General features: G+C 39.1%; 1 protein-coding gene across 3 annotated transcripts in view; it reads left to right on the plus strand.

Moving 5' to 3' along the window:
- LOC149317087 (threonylcarbamoyladenosine tRNA methylthiotransferase-like) overlaps nt 1-27,645 on the plus strand; it is a 319,318-nt gene that overhangs the window by 103,255 nt on the left and 188,418 nt on the right. For all 3 annotated transcript variants that reach the window (XM_089516838.1, XM_089516835.1, XM_089516836.1), the window contains exon 7: nt 11,112-11,232. In XM_089516838.1, the coding sequence (XP_089372964.1) occupies nt 11,112-11,232 (121 nt within the window). The remainder of the gene's footprint in view (nt 1-11,111; nt 11,233-27,645) is intronic.

The following is a 27,645-nucleotide window of genomic DNA, read 5'->3' on the forward strand; positions in this document are numbered from 1 at the left end:
ATTAGGACCTTGGAACACAGCAGGAGGTTGTATAAACTATATGAAGCATAGAGCTCCTTTACACTCATAACTCAATGTAGCCTGGTAGAGAAACCAGAGGTTATTTGAATGGGATAAACATGGCATGAGAGCTTTTAAAGCATTTGTATTAAAAGTTACTGGCTGGTTTACCCTTTACTATCTTCAACATTGATCATTGTATTTCATGAACATATTTAATTAATGCCTCAATGGCTGCTGATTTCCAGTTAAAACAACAAGAGCTATTGCATTCTGTCAACTAGTCATGTCCTGTTGAAAAGGAATACATTTAACATGTGAACTAGGCCTATGTTACTGACTTTATTATAATACGTATAATAAATTCATATTTTGTTCAATATGGTAATCACAAGATAAGTCATTGCAATAGGTATATTAAACTGGGTCTTTCCAAGTATAAATAGGTCACATAATAGATTAAATTAATACTTGTAGTGAGTGGGAATTTTCAGAATAACCAGTTATTCTGTGTGCAACTTTGAGATTTAACAAGGTACCTAAAAGATTGAACTGCTTTTTATAATTACAGTACAAAAAAAATGGTCAGGGAAAATAACTGAACTTCTGAATTCAGAGTATTGTTTTAGTCTCTAGGGTTTACTTAAACACTCAAGCTGATTGCTTTGTATTAAAAAAACCAAAAAACCAAGAGATAGAACAGAGTAATTGGTTACCTGTTGCAAATAGTACGGATGACTGATAAGATGTAGGTGATTATTTTTGACTTAGTGAGGCATGATTTTATGATTCTGTGATTCTGTGAACTGGAGATAATGTCATGCCTTTTATGATGTAAATAGTTACCTTTATAGTTGTAGGATGTGTGTGGCCTTACTACTTAAGTTTGTACTATGTGCCAGTAGCTTTATAGCCTTCTGATGTTTTTGAAAAGCAATGAAAAGTAACTGTTTAAATTATTTTGAATAAGATGAGAGTAAATAGTTACTTTTAAAATGGCAGCTGTAATGATAACTTTGATGGTGGCAAGTGGGGAGGGACACACTGATTTTTTTTTTTAAAGTACCATTCTGGCTTCTGAGGGAGAAAAGATGCTCAAATTTCAGCCTGAGTCTAAAAAGGAATTGGTTATTGTTCATTCATCTTGTAGTAATTCCCAGACCTTAGATGGGTTACATTAATGACACTATTGCTGTTTTTCTTGTTAATCTTCAGATTTATGAAATAGAGTGACTTAATATATGCAAAGGATTGCAGAGCCCCCTTTCCTCTAACTGTGATGTAATGTAGATTATTGCAGCAGTGCGGCTTTTCATTTCCAGGTATAGTAAGACACACTTGCTAAAATGCCTATACAAGTCTTAGGACTGGAAGCGAGTAGGAAGAAAATCAATTCATCTGAGTTGTGGTGATGGAGAAGAGTGCTGAGGATCCCGTAGACAACTGAAAAGACAAACAAATGGGTTCTAGAGCAGATCAAGCCAGAAATCTCCCTGAAAGCCAAGATGATGAAACTGAGGCTGTTGCACCTTGTTCAAATCATGAAAAGGCACAACTCATTGGTGGAAACAATCATGCTATGAAAGGTGGAGGGAAGTAGAAAGAGAGGAAGGTTGCATGCTAGATGGATGGACCCTATTAAGGAGGCCACGGGTATACATTTACAGGAACTAAGCAGTGCAGTGGAGGATAGGGAGTCCTGGAGATGTCTGCAAGCTTCTGTCCTGACTCCATATTTGTTCAGTGCCTTTATAAGTGTCTTACATAAATGGGATGCTCACCTATTTAATTTATTTATTATTCATTAGTTTTAATATTTGTTTACTGCTTGATGTTCCAGAATATCCAAGTGGTTTGCATTATGATTAAATGATTTAAGAATTTAAACACTTTAAAAATAATAAACAAATAAATAAATAAGTATTAGAAACACTTAGACGTTCAACAGTCAATGCAAGCAAGAGAGCAGTGGAAATAATAATGGGGCAAGGAATACCAGAATTAGCCAGATAGGTTTCCTTCAATGTTGTCAGGAGACATTCACTGTTTATTTAACTTTCCAGTGAAGAGCATTCTAATGGATGGATACGACCACTGAGAACACCCACTTTCATAATATTCTCAAATGATTGTGGAATTCACAGATGACAACAAATGAGAGAAGTAGCTAATACTTTAGACAACAGAAACAGGATTCAAGATGATGACCCAAAACAGACAGGTTAATGGAAGTGGCTCCTGGTTGCTTTGGGGATGTGATGTTTACATGATGCATGCCCCAAAAGTGTCCAGAAGCTATTCCGAGGTCTCCAAAGACAGCCCAAAGCTACCACAAAATGGAGCCGATTAAATCCAGCTCCTGCAGGTGGCTAGCTTGGGACCGTGGCAGCTGCCTTCTTTGAGAGCGGGCTGTGCTGTTGCTGCAGTCCCAGCCCGATTATGGTCGGAATGGCCTCTGGCCACCCCTTCTGGGCCATCTGTTCTGGGCCGATGTTGAAGAACTGAACCAGAACAATTAAACTAAACAATTTCAGCATGGGTTAATGTAAAATTTTGTACAGTGGGCCCTCTCCTTACGAGGGGGATCCATTCCGGATCCTCCTGTGTAAGGGAAAATCCACCTGTGCTTGAGTCTCATAAGAGATAATGGGACACGTGCATATGGTGGCACGGCGCATGCATGCCACAGGCGCACACACCATTGTTTACCTCCCCATGTGGCTTCAGCATAAGCTGGAAGCCGCGTAAAATGTGTCCACGCATGGTGTGGGCACACTATATTTAATAACAAAAACTTATCAGTACAGATGAATGACACCTGACTTGAGAGATGGTTTTACCAGTTCCTTGTGAAATATAGCATACAGAACTCAATATTTGTTGGTGACCTCCCATCCAACTACTAACTAGGGATAACTTTACTTAGCTTGCAAGATCAGAGATCTGATGCCTTAGGGTATTTAGGCCTCTGCAGATAATTGTGCATCACTGGCCATTATTAAGAGTACAGTACTTTTTATCTAACTCCATGTGTTAATTAACCCATCAAAGCTGGGGATATATCATCAGTGTATTGGGGTGGGGGTGGAATAGCAATATTCATGGAAAGTATATTTATTCTGCAAGCATTCCTATGAAGTGTATACTGTAGTGGAGTCAAGAGACTTTCAACTTGGGTGAAGGCTGTGCCTGTCCTAGGTTTTCATATTTTATGAAATGGGTCATTGGGCAGGATCGTTGAAAACAAGTCAAAGGAAGTTACTTCGTTATTGAACTTTTTCAGTCTACATATAACTGAAGTTTCAGTCCCATTAGCTTGTCTGGTAGTATGGTCTATCTGTTCCTAGTTTAAATATTAACTAATGTTTTCCAACAGTATACTTAATATGTCAAGTCAATCTGTTATTATTGGCGGGTTGCTAAAATGTTCATGAGGTGATCTGAGTACACATTGTGAAGCCTAAAGTATAGTGCTTAATACTGACATGGTGTCTATCAGCACAAGCACCCTCATGTTTTGTTAGGAGATGAAAGGTTTTATACAATGAGATCATTAGCCTTTTAAAAAGGCATATAAAATTAATATGGAAAGCATGCTAATGTGTTTTCTCAGATAGGAATGCAATGGAAAGCTAGGCTCATTTAAGCTTTCTAATACCTGTGCTCATGGTGAAATACCAAGGTGCTTCAGAGTTTTGAAATTATTATGCAACTTTCTTCACATACGATAATGAAGTCTATATAAGAGAAACAGGGTGAATAAAGCCTAACTTAATTATGTGTGCCTCCAATTGATATGTTATATCTCACTTCCCTGTATAGTTCTTAATACTGACATGGTAGCTAATTTTTATAAGTGTGGCAAAGAAGGATTTCCTTAAGTTCAGAGCTAAAGCACATGAAGCTTTACAATGAAACACTAAAATCTTAGAAGCATAACAGTAGAATGGATAGATATTACATTTGGACAAAAGGTAATATTATGAGATGAAGAGTAATACAGTATTAGTTATGTGAAAGATATGGAAAGACGCTATAGTAAAAGTATGTACACTTAGATCAAAACAGTAAAACAGAAATAATGGTTTTTTTAATTAAATTTTTATTTCAATTTTAAAATTTCCACATTCTTATTCATTCTTTCTTTCAGTATTCATTTAGTCAAGACTATTCTATATCTATAAGAACTAAGAGAGAAAACAGATTAAAGACAACAAATAAAGCAACATAATAACATACATCAATCATTTCCAATAATGGTTGTGGATATATTTATTTGATGCTGTGAATAATCAGACAGACATTCATTCATTAAAAAGGGAACTGTTACACATAATGGAAGCAAGTAAAGGCTTTGCATTTTGAAAGAAACATTAAGTGTCTGGTATTCCTCATGGCATAGCGGTTTGAGCATTGGACTATGACTCTGGAGACCAGGGTTTGATTCCCACTCAGCCATGAAATCTGTTGGGTGACCATGGACAAATCACATGCTCTCAGCCTCAGAGGATGGCAATGGCAAACCCTCTCTGAAGAAACTTGCCAAGAAAACCCCATGATTGGTTCACCTTAGGGTCACTGTAAGTCAGAAATGACTTGAAGGCACACAATACCAGACACCATTCCTCATTGCTTAATAACATTTCTTGTTAAAACATCATAGCATCCATGAAGAAATTTCTGGAAGGACTTCAGAGCACAATAGAATTGCTTTGCAGAAAATATCCTTTTCACTCCCTTCAGACAGTTCAGTTTCCTGTGCTTCCCATATTTGAACTGATGGAATAACTGGTATTAGCTGCTTGCTTAAGCGTATCAACTAGGATGATGACAAGCTGTGAAGAGCCAAAATTGCCCTTTGCCACATCATATAGTAATATGGTTGTTTGCGTGGTCAGTGAATAGCTTATATGCAGCCTTGGCTTTATCACTCATGAATAGGCACATTCTTTTAAAACCTCCTGCTACCCTATGAGAAGTATCACTGTTCTCACATACTAACCTCTGTTAAAGGCTGATAACATGCTAACAACCTATAAGACTGTAGAGACCTTACTTTATAGTAATACTCATAACTCACACCAGTACAATACATTTACTGTGAATGGACAGTCTCCAGTATTTAATTACAGAATAGGGTTTATGAAAACAAAATTTTCTTGTCATACAAGAAATGTTGTAATACATCTTAGTGGTTTGAATGTACTACTATTTTTCATGGTATTCACCAGTTATATATTTATTTATTTGTCTTGCTTGACAGGTGAGAAAATTGTTATGCTTGGCTCTGTGGTCAACTCAGCCATATCTGTTGCATGGTCAGCTTCATTTATAAGTCTTTCTCTCTCCTGCCCTCCTCTTTTTTCTTAAGGTGCACACCTGTTGTACTCCATCAATAGGGAGGATTTTTTTCATCTTTGAAATTAGTTCCTGGTTTGTATAATTCTTTGTAGCTTCATATAGCTGCTGATGTGACTGGTGTTTGAATTCCAGTGCTTTTATATGTTCACATTTAATGACGTGTTCATCTGAAAAGAAAAAGGCCTGACTGAATCCAATTCTTGGACCCCACTATAATCGATCAACTGAAACAATGGAAGTTGTTATAGCAAGTTGTAGGTCTATTCTAGTTGAGACAGACAATCAGTTTTAGGGCATAGCAGTGACATGGCTGTGTGAAATGGGTGTTTCTTTCAAGCTATTACATATTGATTGTTTACATGAAGGCCAACACCGATTGATCACTTGATTATGTGAATTGATCCTCATTCTTTCAGCACTCATTGGAGAGGAAAATGCATCTGCTTTTGCTTATCGCAAGAAGAGCAAAAGAAAGGGATGAAGCTTGAGAGTTCAATAATAAATTACTTGTTGCTTGTTTTAAATCCTCTTCACCTCTGTAATGGCCAGTATTGATAAAAATTTGCATTTAACATTAAACAAAAGCCATGGTGTCTTCAAATCAACTTTTCTATAATTTACCCAAGTCTGACAAACAACTGCATGCTTAAGGTTACATTGTCTGCTGGTTTTCTCTGCTTGTCATTACCACACAAGAGACAGCTGTGAAAAAGTACTCATTGCTAAATGTATCAATATGTTGCAAGGCATTTACTTTTAACTACAGCTATGTAAAACAGTATGCAACAGATTGTCAACAAAGAACATGAAATACACCCTTTTCTTTAGAAGAGAGAAAGAAATATTAACAATGCTGTAACCTCAAATCAGTGACATGGGGTGTATCCACAGTGCATATGTAATTCTGACACCACTTTAGCTGCCATGACTTTATCCTACAGAATCCTGGGATTTGTAGATCTGTGAGGTATTCAGCTATCTGTCAGAGAGCTTTGGTGCCTCACCAAGCTACAAATCCCAGAACTCTGTAAAGTTATGACAGTTAAAGTGGCATCATACTGCTTTAATTATGCAGTGTGGATACACCCACAGTCTCGACCAGAAGTTCATTTTATAATCTTATCTTTGGGACATCATCTAAAAGTTCCTTCCTTTTTTGGAATAGATAATTAAGTTAGTCAGATAGACATTTAAGTTAGTCATAACTGAAGCTTCACAGTTATCTCCTTGGGATCTATGTGTGAGTGAACTGCTGTGGATTAAATTCAATATCCTTAGTTTTATTTCTGTAAAGTACTGAAAAAGCACACTGGGTGGGATATTGATTGTCATATTTAGAGTAGGCATATCAAAATGAATGTGGTTTAAATTAATCTTGATTAACTTATCCCTCTGATTCCTTTCTGTGTACTCTAAGCATGACTGAGACTGGGTCCAACTCAGTATGTTTAGCACATCGACTGATTATGTTTTGTGCTTACTTTTTAGTTGAGAAGGAAGCAGCTGACCCACTTAAAGGGATTGCTTTATAAAAGCGTCCTCTACAGACTCGTGCAGAATTCTAAATTTATCTAATGTAACTCTTTTCATACCTGGGTTGAATTTGTTGCAAAGGGGATTACGGTCAACTAATGTTGCAATAAGGAACAGGGTCTTCTATCCCTTTAGCATAATTTCATTATTTTTATTGGTACAGTTGGCCTTCCATATCCACAGGTTCCTTACCCACAGATTCAACCATCCACAGCTTGAAAATATTTTTTAAAAATATAAATTACAAAAAGCAGCCCTTCATTTTGCCATTTTATATAAAGAACATCATTTTTCTACGCCATTATATTTAATGGGGCTTGAGCATCCATAGATTTTGGTATCCATAGGGGTGTCCTGGAACCATGCCCCAGCAGATACCAAGGGCCCACTGTACATATGAATTCCATTTGATTTGAAGTTTTCTGGAGATCTGCAGTTCCATTACTAAAGGGAGAGTAACCAATGCATATTTTGAGATGTATTATTTTAGTGATCGGCTAGGAAGTGGGAAATCTTACCCTTAAAATGTTTAGAGATCTTTCGTTAATGAATCCTGCTGTGACTTAAATGGACTGTAGTGTTTACTCTTACAATAGTTCCAAGAGCAATGTGCTAGAATTTCACACTTCCTAATTTCCAAAATAAATATATTAATAGCCATTTTGTGCACTAGTTTCGCAAGATAAAGTCTAAGACAATGTTGTTATTTTGTACCATCAAGTCATTTCTGACATATAGGGCCCAAACAGACAGGCCAAAATAAAGCTGCTTCGGGTCACTTTGAAGGTATGCTGTTTAAATGATGCAAGCGTTCTAAGAGGCTGGAAGCCGCTCCAAAGCCACGCTCCAGTCCTACGGATTGGAGCACAGCTTTGGCCTCTTAAGATGTGTGTGTCATTTAAACAGCATACCTCCAAAGTGACCCGAAGCAGCTTTATTTTGGCCTGTCTGTTCAGGCCCATTATGACCCTAAGGTGACCTTATCATGTTTTTTTATTGGCAAGTTTCTTCAGAGAGGATTTGCCATTGCTATCCTCTGAAGCTGAGAGAGTGTGACTTGCCCAGGATCACCCAGTGGTTTTCCATGGCCGAACCGGGATTTGAACCCTCGTCTCCAGAATTATGCGTACTTAAGACTATTGAAATCAGTGTGCTTTAGACTGCAGATATCTTTATTACTTTGCATAGCTATTTATTTACCAATTTACATATGATATATCTTCTGATACAGTATCCCCTCAGCTTATCTCTACGTTTTCTAGAAGCTTAAAAGTATTTGAAGATATATCTACACTAAACAATTATAATTTTTGGGTAATGCTGTCATGATTACATTCTGTGGAATCATGGATTTTGGTGGCAAGGGACTAAGAATTAATTCCATACTAGAGAGCTGCCATTCCCAATCTACAAATCTCAGGATCTTGAACTATGGAGCCTTAGATATTAAAGTGGGATCAAACTGCTGGATACACCCTGTCCATTAACATTTTGGTGCATGTTATCACCATAGGCTATAATGGAATTCCTAATGTATACTGCTGTGAAAATAATAAGTCTTTTCTAGATACTATTTAAGTCTTAATATATTTTATGGTGTTAGAATATCACAGCTTTGTTAGCTTGAATTCTTGACTAAAATATTTACTTCATGATTTTAAAAAATTGACATTCTTTTTGTTTTTGTTATTAGTGCTGTTTCAGCTTTCCTCGGCTACAACTTCATGAAAGTTGCATTTGTTCATTCTGATACTTATATGCCACTTAATATAATAAAGTTATTTTTAGTGGTTTATTGTATTTTACAGCAATCTGGAGAGCATGAGATAGAACAAGACTAAGGAAGAGTAGAGTGGAAGAATTCAGCATCTTACTGATGCTTACTGTTAGTATTAAATTACTAGTTTTTCTTCATAGCCTCAATGAGTCACACAACTGGGTATCAACTAACAGCAATACCTCAGGCCTTCGGATGGGTCATTTCCAGCACTATTCAGAGTCACTGGATAATGATTCTGGTATTTCTTTCATGTCAAAAATGTGCTCTGCCATTGCATTATAGTCATTTCTGTCCTCTGGCCTTTTATATGGAAGTTATGTGGTGGTTTCATGTGAAGCTCTTTTATGGAAAATGGCCCACTATGCATCACTTCTCATTTTTAGTGTATAATTATAAACTGATTTTGATTTTTGTATGATAGCAATGAGAATGGCTGCACATGAACAATTTCTCACATAAAGAAGCTTCCATGAAGGTGTGTTATAAGCAGTCCTCCATGTTGCTGTTTGGATATGTAATTTAAAGCCAGTATGTGGAAAACTCTCAATAAAAGAAATAGCTAACATTTGCAAAAAATGTTTCTGCAGTTTGCAATCTAACGAGGCAATACATGTACTTAAAGCAAATCCAACAATTACAATTAGAACTTGATTGACCATAGTGCCACGGCATCTTCTACTGCAAAAAAGTTAAGGCACATTTAAAACAGGAACATTGGCTTGTCTCTTAAACAGTAACTCGGCTTTAGTAATCCTATCTGTAAATCAAAATGAATAAGCCTGCAGGCAGAACTTTATCTCCTTCCTGAGAGTGCTGTAGAAGAAACTTGGCCCTTAAACTGTTCTGAGGCTGATATAATAATAAGTTTTATCCAAATGCAGTCAGCAACAACTGTTGCTTTCTTTCCATAAGAAATCCTCTTTGAGAGCCTTTAGGGCTGAAAAGCGGGGTATAAATACCAGAAATAAATAAATAAATAAATAAATAAATAAATAAATAAATAAATAATATTTAACATTTTCAAATAATAATAATAGTAATAATAGAATAATATTTTTATCTCCATGTTTACTTCTGTTCTGAGACTAGGTTTGATCAGTAGTTAAAGTGAAGCAGACATACCTCAAAAACTGAAACTTACCTTTGTTTGTCTTTCAACTTAATGAACTCAGTTTCTTAACTTAAGTTTGAATTTTGACCTTGGCCCGTGCTGTTTCCAATACCCTATTAGAAGTTGCAATCACATTTCACAGAGCATAATTCTGAAAAAGACAATGGTACTTTTCTATTGATTCTGGTAATCTGGAAGAATATTAACAGTACAGTATTATGGTAGTGGGGCTTTATGAAGACTGTGTGCTTTGAGGTCTGAATATTTTGAAGTTCATATAAAAGTGAATGATTGGCAAATGAATTCATTAGAACCACAGAAATATCCTAAATACACCAGATTCTGTCTGATATTGGAAGCTAAGCTACTACAGCTCTGGGTAGTACTTGAATGGGAGACTGCCAATGAATACCAGGTGCTGTAGGCTATATTTCAGACGAAAGAACTGGAAAAACCATCCCTGAATATTCTTTGCCTAAGAAAACACTATGAAATTGATAGGGTCACCATAAATCAATAGGCAACTTAAATAACATACACACAAAGAGATGGTGCCTTGTAACAAATAAAGTACTGAAGAGCTAATAGTATGTGGGAAGCACAAGCTGAATTAAATTGTGGGAATGCTCCTTCATCTTTTTTTCAATGCTTTATGGGAACTTAATGGAAATCCTTAACACCATTGAACATGCATGTATGTGCCTTCAAGCGTGTCAACTTGTGACGATCCCATTAATTTCATAGGGTTTTCTTAGGCAAGGAATACTCAGAGGTGATTTTGCCTCTGAAATATAGTCTGCTGTACCTGATATTCATTGGCTTTCTTCCTTCCAAGTACTGACTAGGGCTGACTCTGCTTAGCTTCCAGTATCGGACAGGATCTGGTACCTTTAGGGAATTTGTACATATTGCCATCTATTTTCAGTTCTGTGGTCTTAATGATTTTAAGTGAAAAAAACTGAACTCCATAAAACTATTTCAGCTGCAATTGTCATTAGAAAGCTGTTGCTTAACTTAAGCATGACTTTTTAAATTGATTGGCCTGCTTACATCAAACTGCTTAATAAAATAAAACAGAAGGGACTTTGGATTTCTCTTTGCTTGATTAGTGATTTGTTAACCAAAAAAAATTGTAATGTAACACATCATACTGTAATCCTGTGTATGTCTACTCAGAACATCTCCTGTTGAGCTCAGTGAGACTTAACTCTCCAATAAGTGCATGCAGAATGGCAGACTTGAGTGTATTTTTGTTTAACAAAATTGAGAATGTTTGGTTGGAATGTTTTTTTGTGTAATGGTGCATTATTTTTTCTTTATTTAAAGGTCACTCTGTGAGATTGCTGGGTCAGAAAAAGGATAATGGAAAACGGTTGGGGGGAGCTCGATTGGATTTGCCAAAGATTAGAAAGAACCCACTGATAGAAATAATTTCCATCAATACAGGGTAAGCATCATTCAAACTGACATAAAATATTCAATACTGCCTAGAAATTCAATTTCATTTTTGTTTGTTCTTAATGCGTAGCTGTCACAGGTCATCCCATAAAAAATGTAAAGGAAAACAGTAAAAACTCCAGTGGCATTAATGCTTTTAAAAGGTGCATAATTATTTATTTACAACTCACAGTTTTGTGTACTTTAATACCTGTTATTTTCTTATCTTTTGCTAAGATCTTAGTTTTATGTTGTGATAAGTGTTTTTAATGTGAGGATTAGTTTTCCAGCCTGGAGTTCTAAACGGTCAGTTTATATGCATATTTTGAGTTTGAGATGTCTTTTCCTGTTCCATTTATTCAATGTAGTGTAATCAATTCTGGGGCTGTTTACTCTCCATGTCACAGCTTCTAAAACTTTTGAAATTTTGTGTGTGTTGTACAGACGGGCAGAAAGGGGCAGCAAGACGCCTCCCCTTTTTCCTGCAGATCGTTATCACGGCGACTGCACATTGCGGCAACGATGCACCATTATCACCCTGGAGTGATGCAGTGACGTCCCTTCTGCGCTGCACCATTTGGATGTGGCACATGAGGCACGTCATTGGTGCATGCACTGTGTGAACATGTGCATGCCAAAATGGCGTCCTGACACCGTGGTAGGGCTCGGGAGCATGCTCTAAGTCTCTGATATCTCTACATTTTCATTCCACATTGTTGTTCTGTATCGCCTTCTTTTCAGATCTTCATGCCAGTTCTCTCATGTCTGTGCACTCACTCCTTGCAGCACAAGGGCTTAGTGTAGGGATGGAGATGATGTGGCTCATGGGCAGTGTATGGTCCCAGGCCTCATTTTGTGGACCACAAAGTCACCAGGAGACCCTTGATACTCCTAGATGCTCCCACAAACAGTTTGCATTTTTTTCAGCCTAGCTGAAAAACACAAACACACATAGAACTACCACAAAAACATGGTAGCTGAGAGTGGCTTGTCTACCTCAATCTCCAAAAAGCTTCTCAAAAGTCAAATCCGGGAAGTTATGTAATGCTCCTCCTGTTTCACCATTGTAGCATAGAGGGAGTTTGCTGAGAGGGGATTGCCCCCATCTCTTCTGCAGTTGCCCACTGTTGGTTTAGTACAATTATCTTTTACTTCTAGCTACCACATGCACATTTCAGATGGAATATATATGCAGCTAGAATTTGCAAGTCACATAGGAAATGCATGTTCTGTGTGGATATTGTGATAGTATAAAACCACTGGCAACCTCCAAATATGAATATTGTCAGGCTGACTCTTCATTTCCTGGCAAAAAGGGTGAATTATGTCTTCTGGAAACCTCCAGGAACAGTTTAATTCAGTTGTTGCCCCTCCAGCACTTTTCAATGTGGAATAGCACCCATTTTTCAAAGCCAGAAGTGGACTCTTCTATTTAGATTTGTTTGTTCTCCATTTGGGGCGGGGAGGGGGGACTTCTGACAGTCTGTGAAGTACCCAGAAAGTTTGAGAGACAGAGATATTCCCACCTCCCAGCTTCCAAAATTGTCCACCCCTGTTCTAATGTTCATGGTGGAAAAAAAGTTTCTGGCAATTTCATAATATCTACCCTACTTGGATTATGTCTTGTTTTATGGTTGTGGTGGTGGTTGTGTGCCTTCAACTTATTTACAGGTTACAGTGATCCTAATGCAAATCTAGTATGGGGTTTTCTTGGCAAGATTTGTTCAGAAGGAGTTTGCCTGTGCCTTCCTCAGAGACTGAGGGAGCGTGACTTGCTCAGTGGATTTCCATGGTCATGTGGGGATTCAAACTCTGGTCTTGAGTCATAGTCCAACACTCAAACCATTACACCGTGCAGGCCTTTGAAACCATCCAATTACATGTTTAGCTTCTTGAGATAGTTTTCATTGCAACAGTGCCCCCATTCCCTTTCATGTTCATAAACTGGCATTATCTCTGACAAAGATTTCCCTTATGCGGAAATGAGGCAGTACATTCTACTGTGTGAAGACTTGAGAGATGAGCATGGAAATCAGTACAGAAAAGAGAGGGTAAAAAAATTTAGTTCCTTGTGCCCTTTTCATCTTATTTATTTTGTGATCATAAACATTATGTAATACAGGGTTGTTAATGATGTAATATAGGGCTGTTAATTCTCCAGGGGTTTTGAAGATCTCATTCATAGGGTCACAATAAGTTGAAGCTGGCTTGATGACATATAACAACAGATACATGGAACCTCTTTCACAATCTTTATAAAGTAATTACAACCGAGAAAGCTAAATGGGGGGAACTATAATAGGTAATGTGGGTTAATTTCACTAGGACAAAAAGAAACATGTATGCAGCTTTCATATTTATTTCCATGATCATAACAATATGTGCTTGAAAGTTATGGGAAACCACATTAGTATAGCAAACGAGAGGGAAAGAGAAAATAACTGTTTACTGCAGAAAACATTACAAAATCTTTGATTTTTGCCTGAGGTCTTTTTCTGGGGATAGTGTATACGTGTGTGTGTTTGGATGTGTGTTACTGGAATACATCAAAGATACTATTTCCTAATTACGCTATTCAAATGGGTTTTCTGACAGAGAGTTTTGCAATTACTTTTCCAACTATGCATGCAGAGGTTTTTAAATCCAAATAATATAGCTTATTATTTTCATTGTTTTACTCATGAAGTTCGACATCACTAAACATGTGTGTGCTGAAATCAGTAACTCTGATTTGTCGATGTATTATTAATGTTTTAATTTTATATCCTACCTTACCCTTGAGGCACCCAAAGCAACTAACACACAGTTTTTATAGTTTAGAGTATGTCTTGGCCCAACATAACTAAAGTAGCATTTTATACAAGATAATTAGAGCCAGTTCTGTTGTTGGATCTGTTACTGACATCCCCTTTAAAATTGCTTATTACAGCTTGTCTACTAAATGGCTTTGCCCTGAAATAGCTGCTCCTTTGGGAAGTACATTTCTACTATTTCTACTATTCATGCTTTCTGAAGATATTTGCCAAGAAAACCCCATGATAGGTTTGCCTTAGGGTTGCATTAAGTCGGAAATGACTTGAAGGCACACAACAACGATTTCCTCCCTAGCTGTGGTAATTGATAGAATATATAGAATAGAAGTGTGTGTGTGGATAGATAGGTAGACAGAGACAAATAGACCTGTAGCGTTAGCCAGCCCAATTATTGATATTATCTTTTGTATTTGAAAATAGATTCCTTAGGGCAAAGTAAGATAACCTCATTTATGAAGTATTGCATGCAAATGTATGTATATGTTGGTTTCCCACTACAGAGTACAGAGAACTAGCACAACAGATACACATGCACACTCTTAGTATTCATGTGCATCTGTATTTTGCACATTAAAATTGTTTCTCAAGTACAATTTTTTTTCCATCTTGGTCTTTCAAAGAAAAATTTTGAGTTCTAAAATTCCACACCACCTGCCTCATTTTCTCTAATTGTGGCAATCCATGTGTTGCATATGAACAAAACCTCAAATTACATAGCAGAAAAAGTCTTTTTGATCTTAATGAGTCTTTACAGAGGCACAAGAATGGAAAAGCCACAAGATACATTTTATAAACATATTCAAGTCTGTGCAGAACTCAGGTTGTTGGTTGTTTCATCTCTTTTCTACATACTATTTCAGAGTTTTTTAAACATAAGTGTATAAGTACTTCTGAATTTCCCCACCCATCCTTCTTTATCACAGAAAGTAAATCATAGCAGCTAACAATAATAAAATAACAAAACAATCAGCAATAATCTCAGTTAAAAAACATACAAAATTCTTCAGCCACAGATCTCTTTTGTTATTGCTGTCTTGGTTTGGTTAGTCATTTCTGTTTGGTCATTTTCTTGACTAGTTGATCCTTTAAACAAAATTACTTTTTGCAGTTCAACTGCAAAATGTTTTGGGTGTCCATTTTGATATTCGTTATTGTTCTGTTATTATTATTATTATTATTTGCTTTGATTTATTTTCTAAGATAAAGTACAAGGAGAAGTAGCCCATCAACAGAAGAAAAAGACAAATAAAACCAATATTCTACCAGGCATTTAAGAAAAAAAGTGATAGAGGGTCAAAGCAGACGGCCCTGAAGGAGCAATCTCCGGCCGTGACTGCTCCAGGACTGCGATGACCAGACTGCCTGCTCCTAAAGTGGGCTGACGCTGCGGTCCCAAAAGAAATTTGTTCCACTCTTTTTGCCGGTGGCTTCAGGCAGCCTCATAGCAGCTTCTGGCTGCTTCAGATAAATGCCACACCCCCAAAGCAGTCGGAAGCCACTCTATTTGGCCCATCTGTTTCAGGCCTAAAACAGTCAGGTCTTCACCAGAAGATGGCCAACTTTATGGCTTGTGGGCCACTTTGCAGTAGTAGTGGCACCATATCTGAATTCCATCTTATTGTCTGAATTTGATCTTATTGCCTAATGATAGTATTAAGTACCTAAAATGGTTTTCTAAAAAAATGTTTCATTCATTTTCTGATGTTTAGACTTTGAACCATAAAGGTGCTTACTGATTTGGAAAGGCTGTGTATCCCTTATTGTTCATTCATTCAAACTGTAATTGTACAATTGTTATTGTTGTCCACTCCTTCTTTTGCTATACTGAGCGCATAAACATCTGAGAGCCAGAAACAAATCTTGTTCCAAAAATGGACAGACAGAGCCACGATTTCAGATACAGACCTAAACACAATTGGACATATTCAGTAGTGTGTATGTAGAGAGAGAAAGATTTCTTCATAGGGTGTTAGCTATTGTTTCCTTTGAGGCTGTGACTTGCTAAAGCTCATCCAGGGAGTTCACATGGCTAATAGGGATTAAAACCCTAGTTCAGGCACTCATACCAATACAGTCTGCTTGCTGCCGTGTTTAATTATTTGCCACACCAGTTCAGTATGTCTCTGGGATAGGGAGTGAAAGAATATTACTGCTCATTATAACTGTTACTCATTTCCCAGCTGAAAAATATCTTAGTTGAACACAAGGGAGAATTTTCTGCAGTTTTGGCCTGGTATTTGCATGTCCCAAATGGTTGCAAAAAATCATTCTGTGGAGAAATACACTGAATGCATTAATTATTAGATTGAGGGCAAAAAATAATGAAAGGGTGGTTTGAAATTCTGTGGTTTGTCATTTTGTGAGAGATTAAGCCTTCACTGGCAGAGACCTCTGTTGCCAACAAACTACAAGTCCCAGGATTCCCTAGCATTGAACCAGGGAAGATAAAGCAGTGTCAAAATGCATTATTTCTGCAGTGCAGATTCAGCCATGTACTCACACATAAGGCCCATGGTGTTCTTTGGAGCCTTTTTATGGGTTAATGTGTACAAGAGATCAAGCTGTCAAATTTATAGCTTTATTTTATAGAAAGCCTTTTTGGGAATCTATTTTTTAACTTAATGTTTTCTTATTCTTATTTGTATGTCAGAAGAATTTTGTACTTGGAATGAAAGTCATAGTCAAAATTTGCCTGCTGACGTAGGAAGGCTGCACCATAAGTGACCTTTATTTTCCAATAGAAGACCCTCTTTGTTAGTGAGAAACAAGACTTTCAAGTACTGAAGGAAGTGCTGACAGCTCAGTTTAAGCAAAGGCTAATCACTCATTTGGTTCTCCTCCCTCTCCCCTTCTCAAGATCATTTCTATGGGATTACTTTCTTTGACTTTACTCTTGGATATGATATAATTTCTAGTGAAAATCTTGGTAAAAGTACTTTTAAGCAGTGTATTATTTAGAAAGTCAAACAATATGGTATCACAGAACTAGAACCATAAGCATGTAACTAGAAATATTTTTGAAGTGGAAACAGTTTGCCCATTGAACAATTTCACTTATTCGGTTACAGTTTGATCTATGGCCAATAAATCATCCAAATCAATATGTTTTTAAATGTGGTTTTTTTCTTCTTCAATTGGATCGACTTCCTATATAGATCCTACTACCTTACTTATTAGAAAATATCAGGCATGATAGTAAAGCATCATTACTGCTCTTATAAGTTTTCTGATAACAATGCTAAGTTTGTATTTCAGATTGCTAGCTAATGGTAGTACTTTTAGGGGAACATAATTGTAGAAATGAATAGTTTTTTAAAAACTTGTTAAATTACACCTGAGCAGCTAAGTATATGAACATTATATTCTATTTTAAACAAATGACCTGTTTTAATATTGTAATAGTTTAATTTGAGCTTGTGAGTACTGATGAAGTGGACAAGTTCCTTCGATGTGTAAGGAAGACGATTTGCCTTCTTGATCCCTACCCATCTTGGCTGACCATTCAGGGAGGGGATGCTGTAACATCACTGCTTCAGACTATAATAAATGCATCCCTTAGAGAGGGGAAATTTCCATCAGCACTTAAACATGCAGTGGTTAAGCCACTCTTAAAGAAACCCTCTCTAGACCCCCTGATAAGGAATAACTATAAGCCAGTCTCTTTATTACCTATTTTGGGCAAGGTGATCAAGAGGGCAGTTGCCTTCCAACTCCAGGCTGTTTTGGATGAAGCCGATTATCTGGACCCATTGCAAACTGGCTTTAGGGCGAGATACGGAGTTGAGACTGCCATGGTCGCCCTAGTCGATGATCTCCGTCTGGGCATCGACAGGGGAAGTGTGACCCTGTTGGTGCTCTTGGACATTTCAGCGGCATTTGATACCATTGACCATGGTATTCTTCTGGAACGCCTGAGGGGATTAGGTATTGGGGACACTGAGCTACAGTGGTTCTGTTCCTACCTCTCGGGCAGATTCCAGATGGTGATGCTGGGGAACAGTTGTTCTCGTAAAAGAGAACTGACATCTGGCGTCCCTCAGGGCGCCATTCTGTCCCCTATGCTTTTTAACATTTACATGAAGCTGCTGGGAGAGATCATCCAGAGACATGGGGCCCAGTGTTATCAATATGCCAATGACACCCAAATCCACTTCTCTATGTCTCCAACTGTTGCAGTGACTAAGGATGGCATCTCTCCTCTGAATGCCTGCCTTGAGTCAGTAATGGGCTGGATGAGGGAAAACAAACTCAAGCTGATTCCAGAGAAAACGGAGGTGCTCATGATAGGTGCCCCTGGTCTGGGGAAGAGATTTCCCAACCCATCCTTGACGGGGTCACACTTCCCCTGAAGAATGAAGTTTGCAGTTTGGGAGTACTCCTGGACTCGTCTCTACAGTTGACATCTCAGGTGGAGGCGATAGCCAGGAGTGCATGGTGTCAACTTCGGCTGATACACCAACTGTGTCCCTACCTGGCTCAGGGGGTCCTTGAAACAGTAGTACATGCACTGGTAACCTCTAGTTTAGATTTCTGTAATGCGCTATACATGGGACTACCTTTGTACCAAGTTCGGAAGCTCCAACTGATTCGGAATGCTGCAGCCAGACTGATCACCAAGACACTGAGATCAGAGCACATTACACCAGTGTTGAAATCTCTACATTGGCTGCCGATTAGCTTCCGGGTGCAATACAAAGTGTCAGTTATTACCTATAATGCCCTACATGGCCTGGGCCCGAGTTACTTAAGGGAACGCCTCCCCCTACATAATCCGCTCCGCACGCTCAGGACATCTGGCACAAAAATATTAGAACACCCCAAAACCAGGTTGAAAACCACCTCTTGTAAAACGTTTTCTGCGATGGCCCCCAGACTATGGAACAACTTACCAGAAGAGATTCATCTTATACCTTCTTTGGAAGCCTTCAAGAGGGCATTGAAGACGGATCTCTTCTGGCAGGCCTATCGAGTGGATCTCCTCTAATCTGATTTTGAACATCTGAATATGATGACTCGATTCTTATGACTGTGAGCAATACTGTAACATCTCGTCCCCTTTTTATTTTTGATTAATGTATTTTGTATGTATTTTATGATGTTTTTACTGTTCACTCTGAAGGGAGAAGCGGGAGATATATATAAAATTTATTATTATTATTATTATTAATTCCATTTTAATTGTCACTTTTGCAAGTTTTTAATTGTACTGTGCTTTTAGACTGTAAGCTGCTTTGAGTCCTAGTTTTGGGGGGAAAGTGGGATACAAATTATCATTATTATTATTATATCTATCCATAGGTATACATACTCCCCTCTAACTATGGTACAATTTTATATTATTGGCAACAAGAATGTTTTCACCTGAAGAACATATTGGAGTACAGCAAAGATTGATAAAATCTTGTATAGTATAAGGTTTGATCCAGACTTAGGGTATAGCCACAATGTGGAATTAAAGATCTTGACACCACTTTAACTACAATGACTCTATCCTAAAGAATCCTGGGATTTGTAGTTTGGTGAGGTATTGAGCCTGGTCTGACAGAGAGCTCTGGTGCCTCATCAAATAATAAATACAAGGATTCCACAGGATACAGTTATGGCAGTTAAAGTTGAGGTCAAACTGCTTTAATTCTGCAATGTGGCTGCACCCTTAGTCATACTAGGACTGTAGTCAATCATGAGTTACTTAAGTTGCTTTCATTTCAGGGGTCTGATGTATGTATGACTAAACCTAGACACAACCTGTGGTGTTTTCTTGTGGAGAAAATATTTTCTGATTTTTACTAGAGAGTTTGTTTAGATATCCATTCTGTTCTCCCAATAATTCTTTAGAGTATATGCTGCCAGCCCTTGAAGCATGCAAGAACACCAGCTGGGGTATATAAAATATTCATGTATCAGAGATAGTTAACAATAACAAAATGGAAGGCATTCTCACAGATCAGTCTGTCTTTTCGTTATTCTATTCTAAGTGTCTGACATCATATATGTTAAGGAAATGCTGTCACCTCCTCCTCCTCCTCCTTTACACTAAGTTGCAAAATATGTGCCCAAATCTTTCTGCTATGTTGGTCCCAAGCTGAATTCAAACTATCACATTCTGCCCGTTTATTGAGCCAAAAGGAGATGTCTTCAAAGGCATTGTCTAATATCCCTTTTTCTGGCCCAATACATTTCAAGCTGTAAACCTATGCCCAGGAGGTATTTTCAGTCTTTCTTCAATTTTATTTCAATGGGACTGGGATTTCTACTTACTTCATGAATATTTCTTTATTATATTTATTTCTTCATTATAGTTATATGCCCCCTTTCTCTCAGCATAGGATCAAGGTGGCTCACAAAAGTTAAGAACAAGAAAAGCTAAAAACATGATAATAGAAAAGTTAAAACGCAATTAAGCAATCATCACATTAAACAGCATTACTTTTTTAAAGGTATAAAATCATTACCAAAAAACCCCCTTACTTGTGCTCTCTCTCTCTCTCATTGGCAGTCTCCCATTCAAGTACTAATCAGGGCTAGCTGACCCTGCTTAGCTTCCAAGTTCAAACAGGATTTGGTGTCTGTAGTGTATTTAGGTCCCTGTGTAAAACACTGTAAAAAGTATTCAACATTGTTCAGAAGAGCATGGCTATGGGAAAAGCCAAAGTGAAAAAAAAAAAATCATTATTGAATTAAACATGCCAACTAAAAAGCAGGAGATCATCCCACAAGGGCAAGGTCTCTACAGAGAAGGTTCTGTCACCAGACAGAAATCCTTAGTCTGCGGCATGGACTGCCACAGTCTGAAGACTGTAGTGACCTAGTAGGATGTAAAGGCAGTGATATTACCCCCAGTAAACAAGTTGATTAAACTTTGTATAGTAATAGAAAACCTATAAGTGTTGTATAGAAATGGAAAATTGATTGAGTAGTTCTTAATCTTTGGCCCTCCAGGTGTTTGGGGACCAGCCTCCAGAATCTGTCAGTTGGCCATGCTGGATAAATGAGTACAGTACATTCAAACACAGGACCTGTACTTTCTATTACCTCAAGGATGAGGATGAACAGTAGAGAACCTGTTTGTATTAAGGTGTGTGCAGTGAGACACTTCCAGTGTGTTTACTTCTTAAACTTGGTCTTCCAATGTGTTTACTCCTTAAACCAACAGGCTTACACAATACATTTGTGTGTTTGTATTGACTTAAATAAACTGGAGCCTTTTCTTTTCCCCTTAAGGCAATTTGTAGCTGGGAAAGGGCAGGGAAGGAACAGTTTCTACTAAATTCAAGCAAGAAAGTGCAACTCATCAGGTCTATCAATTTATTTTAAATTTTTCTCCAAATGTTTGGCAGTCCCATGATCTTTTGCACTGTAGAGCCAGACTTGGTGTCTTTTGTTTTGAAGAGATAAATGTCTAGTGTACTTATACTTCTCTGTGAGTCATGAGTGTTTATGTACTCTTTTTAAAGCTTTAGTTATCTTGAAGCAATGTAACTTGTTGCTCAACAACCAGAGTTCCTATTAGACTAAAAGTACAGCTGGGAGTGTGTTTACAAATGGGTTTGCTTAGTCATCTGCTTTCCCTAGCCTTTGCCAGTCTGTTTTTCTTCTTTCTTTGATAAACTGTCCTCGTTTGTTGGCATACATTTCATTTTCTGCAAATTAAATTGTGCTTGATTCACTGTGCTACTTTCCATAACTTCAGAGTAAATGACCATTTCTAACCTGATATTTGTATTGATTTTCCTTTATTTCTAAAACATCTCAAAAGTAACAAAATAATTGACAAGATGGACATAGAAAAGCAGGCACTGGTTTACAATAGATATCAGTAAGTTAAGCAAGACATTTGAACCCATGTTCACTGTAAAAGATTGAGGAACATGTGGCCCTTCAGATTTTTTTTTATTTATTTCAACTCCAATCATGCCTCACCATTGGCTCTTCAAAAAACATCTAGGGATACCTGTGTTGGCCATATAGCAAATCCTATAACATCCAAACAATAAAGGTGTCATTGTTTGGATGTCATTGGCTCTTCACTTATGACTCATGGGATTTGCAGCATTACAATTCTTTCTCTGCACTGTGGATACATACATAGGCATGCACACGAAAGAAGATGTATCAAAGAAAACCAAATTATGTAGTCAGTGGCAGAATGGTAGAGAACAAAACTTTTAACAGGTGCACTTGTTAATGCTATTAGAATGGAATAAAGAAAGCTTCTGACTAATTGATAAGAATAGTAAGCATTATTGGTATTTTATTCCCTTTCAGGACTATAGAAAGTCAGAGTGGTAATGCTCTGCATTCAGCATCTTGAGCTGTGGCATTAAAGTCACTTTTACCAGTGCTGACACTGCATTACATGAAACCTTCAAAATAGTTAACAACAATCTAATTTGGTCCCAATTGACAAACTATGCCTGTTGCATCACCTGCATTTGTTTCCACAGCTGGCAGCATGGAGCTTCTGGAGGTCATCACTGAACTCTGCCAACATAGGGGCCTGTGGATTCACACAAGACAGGGAGAAACCCAGATCTCAAGGAGAGGCAGTTTGCAGCAGCAGATGGGAAAAGGGAATTTTATTGCTTTCTTTTACTGCTTTTGTTTCTCATGACTTTCGGAGGTGAGGAGCATGGCCTCAATTATCAGTCTCCGTACACCCTCTCACTGTCACATCTGTAGCAAGCAAGATGCAGAACTGTGACTCTATATCATCACATTTCTTCCCCTATGTGCTTTGTTTTTTTAACCATATTTGCCTTATGGAGAAGCCAGTGGGTTTTGAAGGCTAGCCTAGTATATTTTCACTGGCCCAAAAGAAAGAAAGAGGTATCACTGCAATGTGTACTTTTGGATTTTAAAATAACCATTCTCTTTAGAAGTGTTGGAAATCCTGCCTGCTGCTTTGTTTACATCAGCAAGGGTTGAGCAGAGACCTTGGAATTATGGCTTCTCATGCCAACAAGAGATGAGGAAAGCCTTGGGATGCTGTTGTATCAAGCGCCAGCTTTCCAGTCTGTTAGAAGTGGATGGAGTTTTGAGGAGGGACATTACTAAAGGCCTCCATGGCAAATATGAGCTGTGAGCTGGTGGTTTGTCATTCCTGGCCAACAGCATCATGCCCTCTGATACAGAACCTACTATTGTTGATGGCATCTCAGCACCTGATATACTTCTGGTGTCCTGCCAGAAGCCCATCTATCTTTTCACCCCATTTCACTGGCTTTTCGACCTCTGACAGTAGAGATAATCAGAGAATACCTTGTATAGTCTGATAGTAGTAGTCATCAGAGACCACACATGTTCCAGCTGGAAAGCAAGGTGTAGCTTTGTAGGCTTCCTAAAATGCTTCTCACTTTAACTCAACTTAGGGTTGTCTTTAGTTTTGGGAAGTATGGATATCATATATTTAAACTTTTTCTTATTAGTCTTGAGCATTGTTTGAGACAGTTAGATGTATTCTGGAGTGATACATGTGCTCACAAAGAGTATCATATTTGCTTGGGCAGAAGCAAAGCTCTTGTTCCAAGAGCTGTTTCTGGGATATAAATCAGGGACTTTCTCATAATAAGCTGTTTTCAAGATTTTCTGATCATTGTTACTAGTAATTTAAACTGTCAAAAGGAGGCTAGGTATTAGCCAGACTGTTATATTGTTTGAGTTTGCAAGAATTAGTCACATTGGTATATGCAAGGAGTATCCTGCACCTGACATGGAGCAAGTTGTTTTCAAAAACATTGTTATTTGTTTATTTATTTATTCAGTCATTTATGATGATTTATGGTGTTCTCTTCACTATTATTCCACCCACACAATTCAGAAACTGTGTTCCCACAGAAGCAACTGCCATACTTTTTTTTTGGAAGCATGCCTGATAGTTATGTCTGGCAGTCTAAATTAAGCTTGCTAGCTTCTGCCACACTCACACAAAACGCTTAACCCCCTTCTTCCGGATGTTTTGACCAGTTTTGAAACAATACCTTTTATCCCAAGAATCTGTTAAATGTTTCAGAATTAACTGTAGCCTAATGTTTCCTGTGAGATTTAACCACTCTGTCCCATAAGCCATTGAGGAAGTGAACACAATAGCTCTTATCGCAGGCAGCGATAAGTCTACTTTTAAGCTGAGTTTTCTATGTGGCTGCTTCAGAGGACCCCTTCATTTACTAAATGTCTTGTTCGTTGCACAGAAGTGTGGTTAGATTTCTTCCATTCCTTGCTTTTGCCTTCCTCTGTGGATGAGAGAGTGTGACTTGCCAAGATAACCTGGTGGTTTTCCACGGCTGAGCAGGGATATGAACCGTTGTCTCCAGAATCACAGGCGGGATACATACCGCCATTTAGTACGTATAGAATACGTACTAGGGTTAGGAAGGGGCGGTGCTTCCGCACCCCCCTAACCCTAGTACGTATCCTATACGTACAAGATGGCGGCGCCCCTTCCACATGGGTGCCGCCATCTTTACGTATCGGACGCTGAGCGTCCGTACGTGTCGCGGGCGTTGTGACGTAGCGAGTGCGCCCCTGGCGCCTCGCTACGTCGCAAACGCGACACAAGAAGAAGCTCCATTTTGGAGCTTCTTTTTCGCTCCGCGTGGGAGTCGCGCCGTATGGAGGCTCCGGCTCCCCCGCGGACTAACCGGCGGCGGCGGTTTGTATCCCGCCACAGTCTATAGCACTGTGTTATACTACTGCTTTCAGTAGTCCAATGGCACCTCTTAAGTGCAGGTTACTGTTACTATTTTGTACTATCACAAAAATATGGTAGTAAATCCAGTAACATAAAAAAAAATTCATTTCTATCAGCTCTTAGAATAAGGACATAAGGTCTTCGGGTAGTCTGTCCTCTTCATATTTCATAACTAGCTGATTCTCTTAGCTATTTACCATTTATATCCACTACTTTGCTGTGTCAGAACTTTGATATATAGGTACTCTATTAATGCTATAAAGCAGCATTCAGTGATAAAATTAATCCTGAGATTTCATCAGTCAGGTATCACCTGCTAATATCTCTGGATGCCCTGTCCTTTGAAAGTAGTACTTAGTTCTTCAAATGTCATGATATTTACATCCTAAAATAAACAATCAGAATCTACAACTTAGGTTCTTGGTGATAGTTTATATTGACAGATGCAAAAAAAAATTCTAACAAATTAAAGCAGTATAATGTAAAATAGTTGCATTAAAAAGGTAAAGTTAGTCCCTTGACATGAATGTCTAGTCGTAACTGATTGTCAGGGGCAGTGCTCATTTTCGTTACTAAGCCGGAGAGCAAGCATTGTCCAAGGACAAGTGGTACCTTGTTGCCGGGACCCAGGCTACGCTGGTAGGTGAGGGTGGCCCATGAGCATCCATGATAGAAAGTCGTAGACACCAACAGATGCTCAATGCTTCTTTAATGCAACTTCAACAAGCCCAAGTGGGGAAACAACAAAACACAGGCTGTTTACTTCACTGCCCTTATAACTAGCGTCGTAGCTCTGCTTCCGGGCTGGTGCCTGCCGCTCCAAATCCCGTTTCTCTCCCTGGCCTCTCCTTAGAGCCCCGCTCCATTGGCCAACACCTCCCCCGTATGTCCAGAGCAGTCAAGGACCAGGGTTAATCACGGGGCGCGCTTGATATGGACCAGCGTCTTCATCCAGGGATGAGGGGTGGACCCGGAAGGCAAAGAAACCCTCTACCAGGTTTTCCCAGTCACTTCCCCGACCACCTGCCACCCTGCACCCCCAGAAGTACTGGTGGATTACTTTGGCCACCCAGGCGTCTTGTACCCAGGCCCCTATCTCCTCCTCATAGCCTGTCTCGGCATCCACTTCCTCTCTCTCCTCCCCCTGGTCCTCCTTCTCTGCCCCTTTTCTACCCCCTGGGACCGCCTCCTGCCCGGCCCTCACCGGTCATGGCCAGCCAAGAGCAGGTCTTGGAGGATGAGGAGGAAGATGGGGTTCCTCCAGTGCAAGAGGTAATTGAGGCTACACCAGGTGCTAATCCTGCTCCAGTGCAAGAGGTAATTGAGGCTACACCAGGTGTTAATCCTGCTCTGCAGAAGCCAGCCCTGATCTCCCAGCCCCAGAGGAGGAGGCTCAGCCAGGTCCTAGTGCTGGTGGGATTCCTCTGGTGGTACAGCAGCCTAGTGGTGACTCTGGGGAGGAACCAGGCTTGTAGGTTCCCTCCTTCAGGCAGTGCAGGGCTTAAAGTGCTGGCGGATGCAGGTCCCAGAGAATTGCTGTGAGGCAATTAGCTAACCAGCCTCACCTGGTACAGGGGAGGGCGTCCCCTATTTAGGAAACAGGGAGATGCCAACTCAATGCCAGAGTTTATTGCATGATCCTTTGGTGTGATTGCTGCCGGCACTGGCTTCATGTATCCTGACTCCTTGTTGCCTTGACTTTGGAATGGACTGGACTCTCGTTACTTTCTGGCTGCCTGACCCTGGACTGGACTCTTGTTACCTGCTGGCTGCTTTGATCCTGGAGTGGACTCTTGTTACCTGCTGGCTGCTCTGACCCTGGACTGGACTGACTATCGTGATCTCTCTGCTCCTGACTTCGGCTTTGGCTTTTGGTTTGCTCTTTCTCTCAATCCCTGCAAGGTTTGTGGACTGTTTCAACTGCTTGCCTTGCTAATTACTATCCTTATCAGCGGTGTTTGTGTGTGCTGGCTGCAGTCCAGGACATCATCCCAGTCCCAGCTGTTTCTCCTTGAGCCAGCTCCGGCCTGTCCTCTTTGGCTTCACCAGGGTCCTCCTGCATGGTGTCTTCAAGTGCGGGACCCCAACCCGACTCCTCCCCTTCTTCCACTCTCTGACATACCTATTTATGTACTTGCATTTGCATGCTTTTGAACTGCTAGGTTTGGCAGAAGCTGGGACTAGTAACAGGAGCTCACCCATCATGCAGCACTCGGGTCTCAAACCGCCAACCTTCTGATCTTCCAATCATCAGAATTGGCATCTTAACCACTAAGCCTCTCCATCCCCCATTACTACTCCTAACTTCCAGCAGATATCCAAAGAACTAATAACAAATGTATCAGAACAATCTTGCTTGTTTTCTTTGTGGTGCTGGCCATGATGTCTTCCTCATTTTTCTAGAGTTTCTTGTAATTTCATCTGCCTGATGTGCCATTCATCTCCTCTACTCAAGTGGAAAGAGAGGAAAAATTCCATTTCTACCAACAGTTTACAGAAAATGTTTTTGTGGTCCTTCTTTAAGTTGAAAGCCTGAAATAAATTCTGCCTTAGACAATTAGTACTAGAAATTGGCATTGTCTCTTTAAAGAGATTGAGAAATCCTGTTGCTGACCCACACTTGCAGAACTGGGCAATTATGCAAGCTGTTGAAGATTTGATTGGTTTGCATAAAGAGATCTCCAAGTCTTCCCTAGACAAGTGTGCAGCTGTCTATGATGCTATCAGAAAGGTGTGTGGCTACAGTTCTGCCTCCCCTCACTATTCTGTTGCCTTCTTCCCATTGCAGTTCTGTGGAGTTATATCAGTGTAGCATTGTTCTGCCTCTCAGTGTGATCTTGGCCTAAATGATTTTTTTGAAAGTTACTAGTTTCCATAAGGTAATTAAAAAGAGAGCCAGACAGGCATGTCTCTGAAAATTGAT

The sequence above is a fragment of the Sceloporus occidentalis genome, unplaced genomic scaffold (genome assembly GCF_023333645.1).
Source record: "Sceloporus occidentalis isolate IW3139 unplaced genomic scaffold, rSceOcc1.0.p SCAF_3, whole genome shotgun sequence".
NCBI lineage: Eukaryota > Metazoa > Chordata > Lepidosauria > Squamata > Phrynosomatidae > Sceloporus > Sceloporus occidentalis.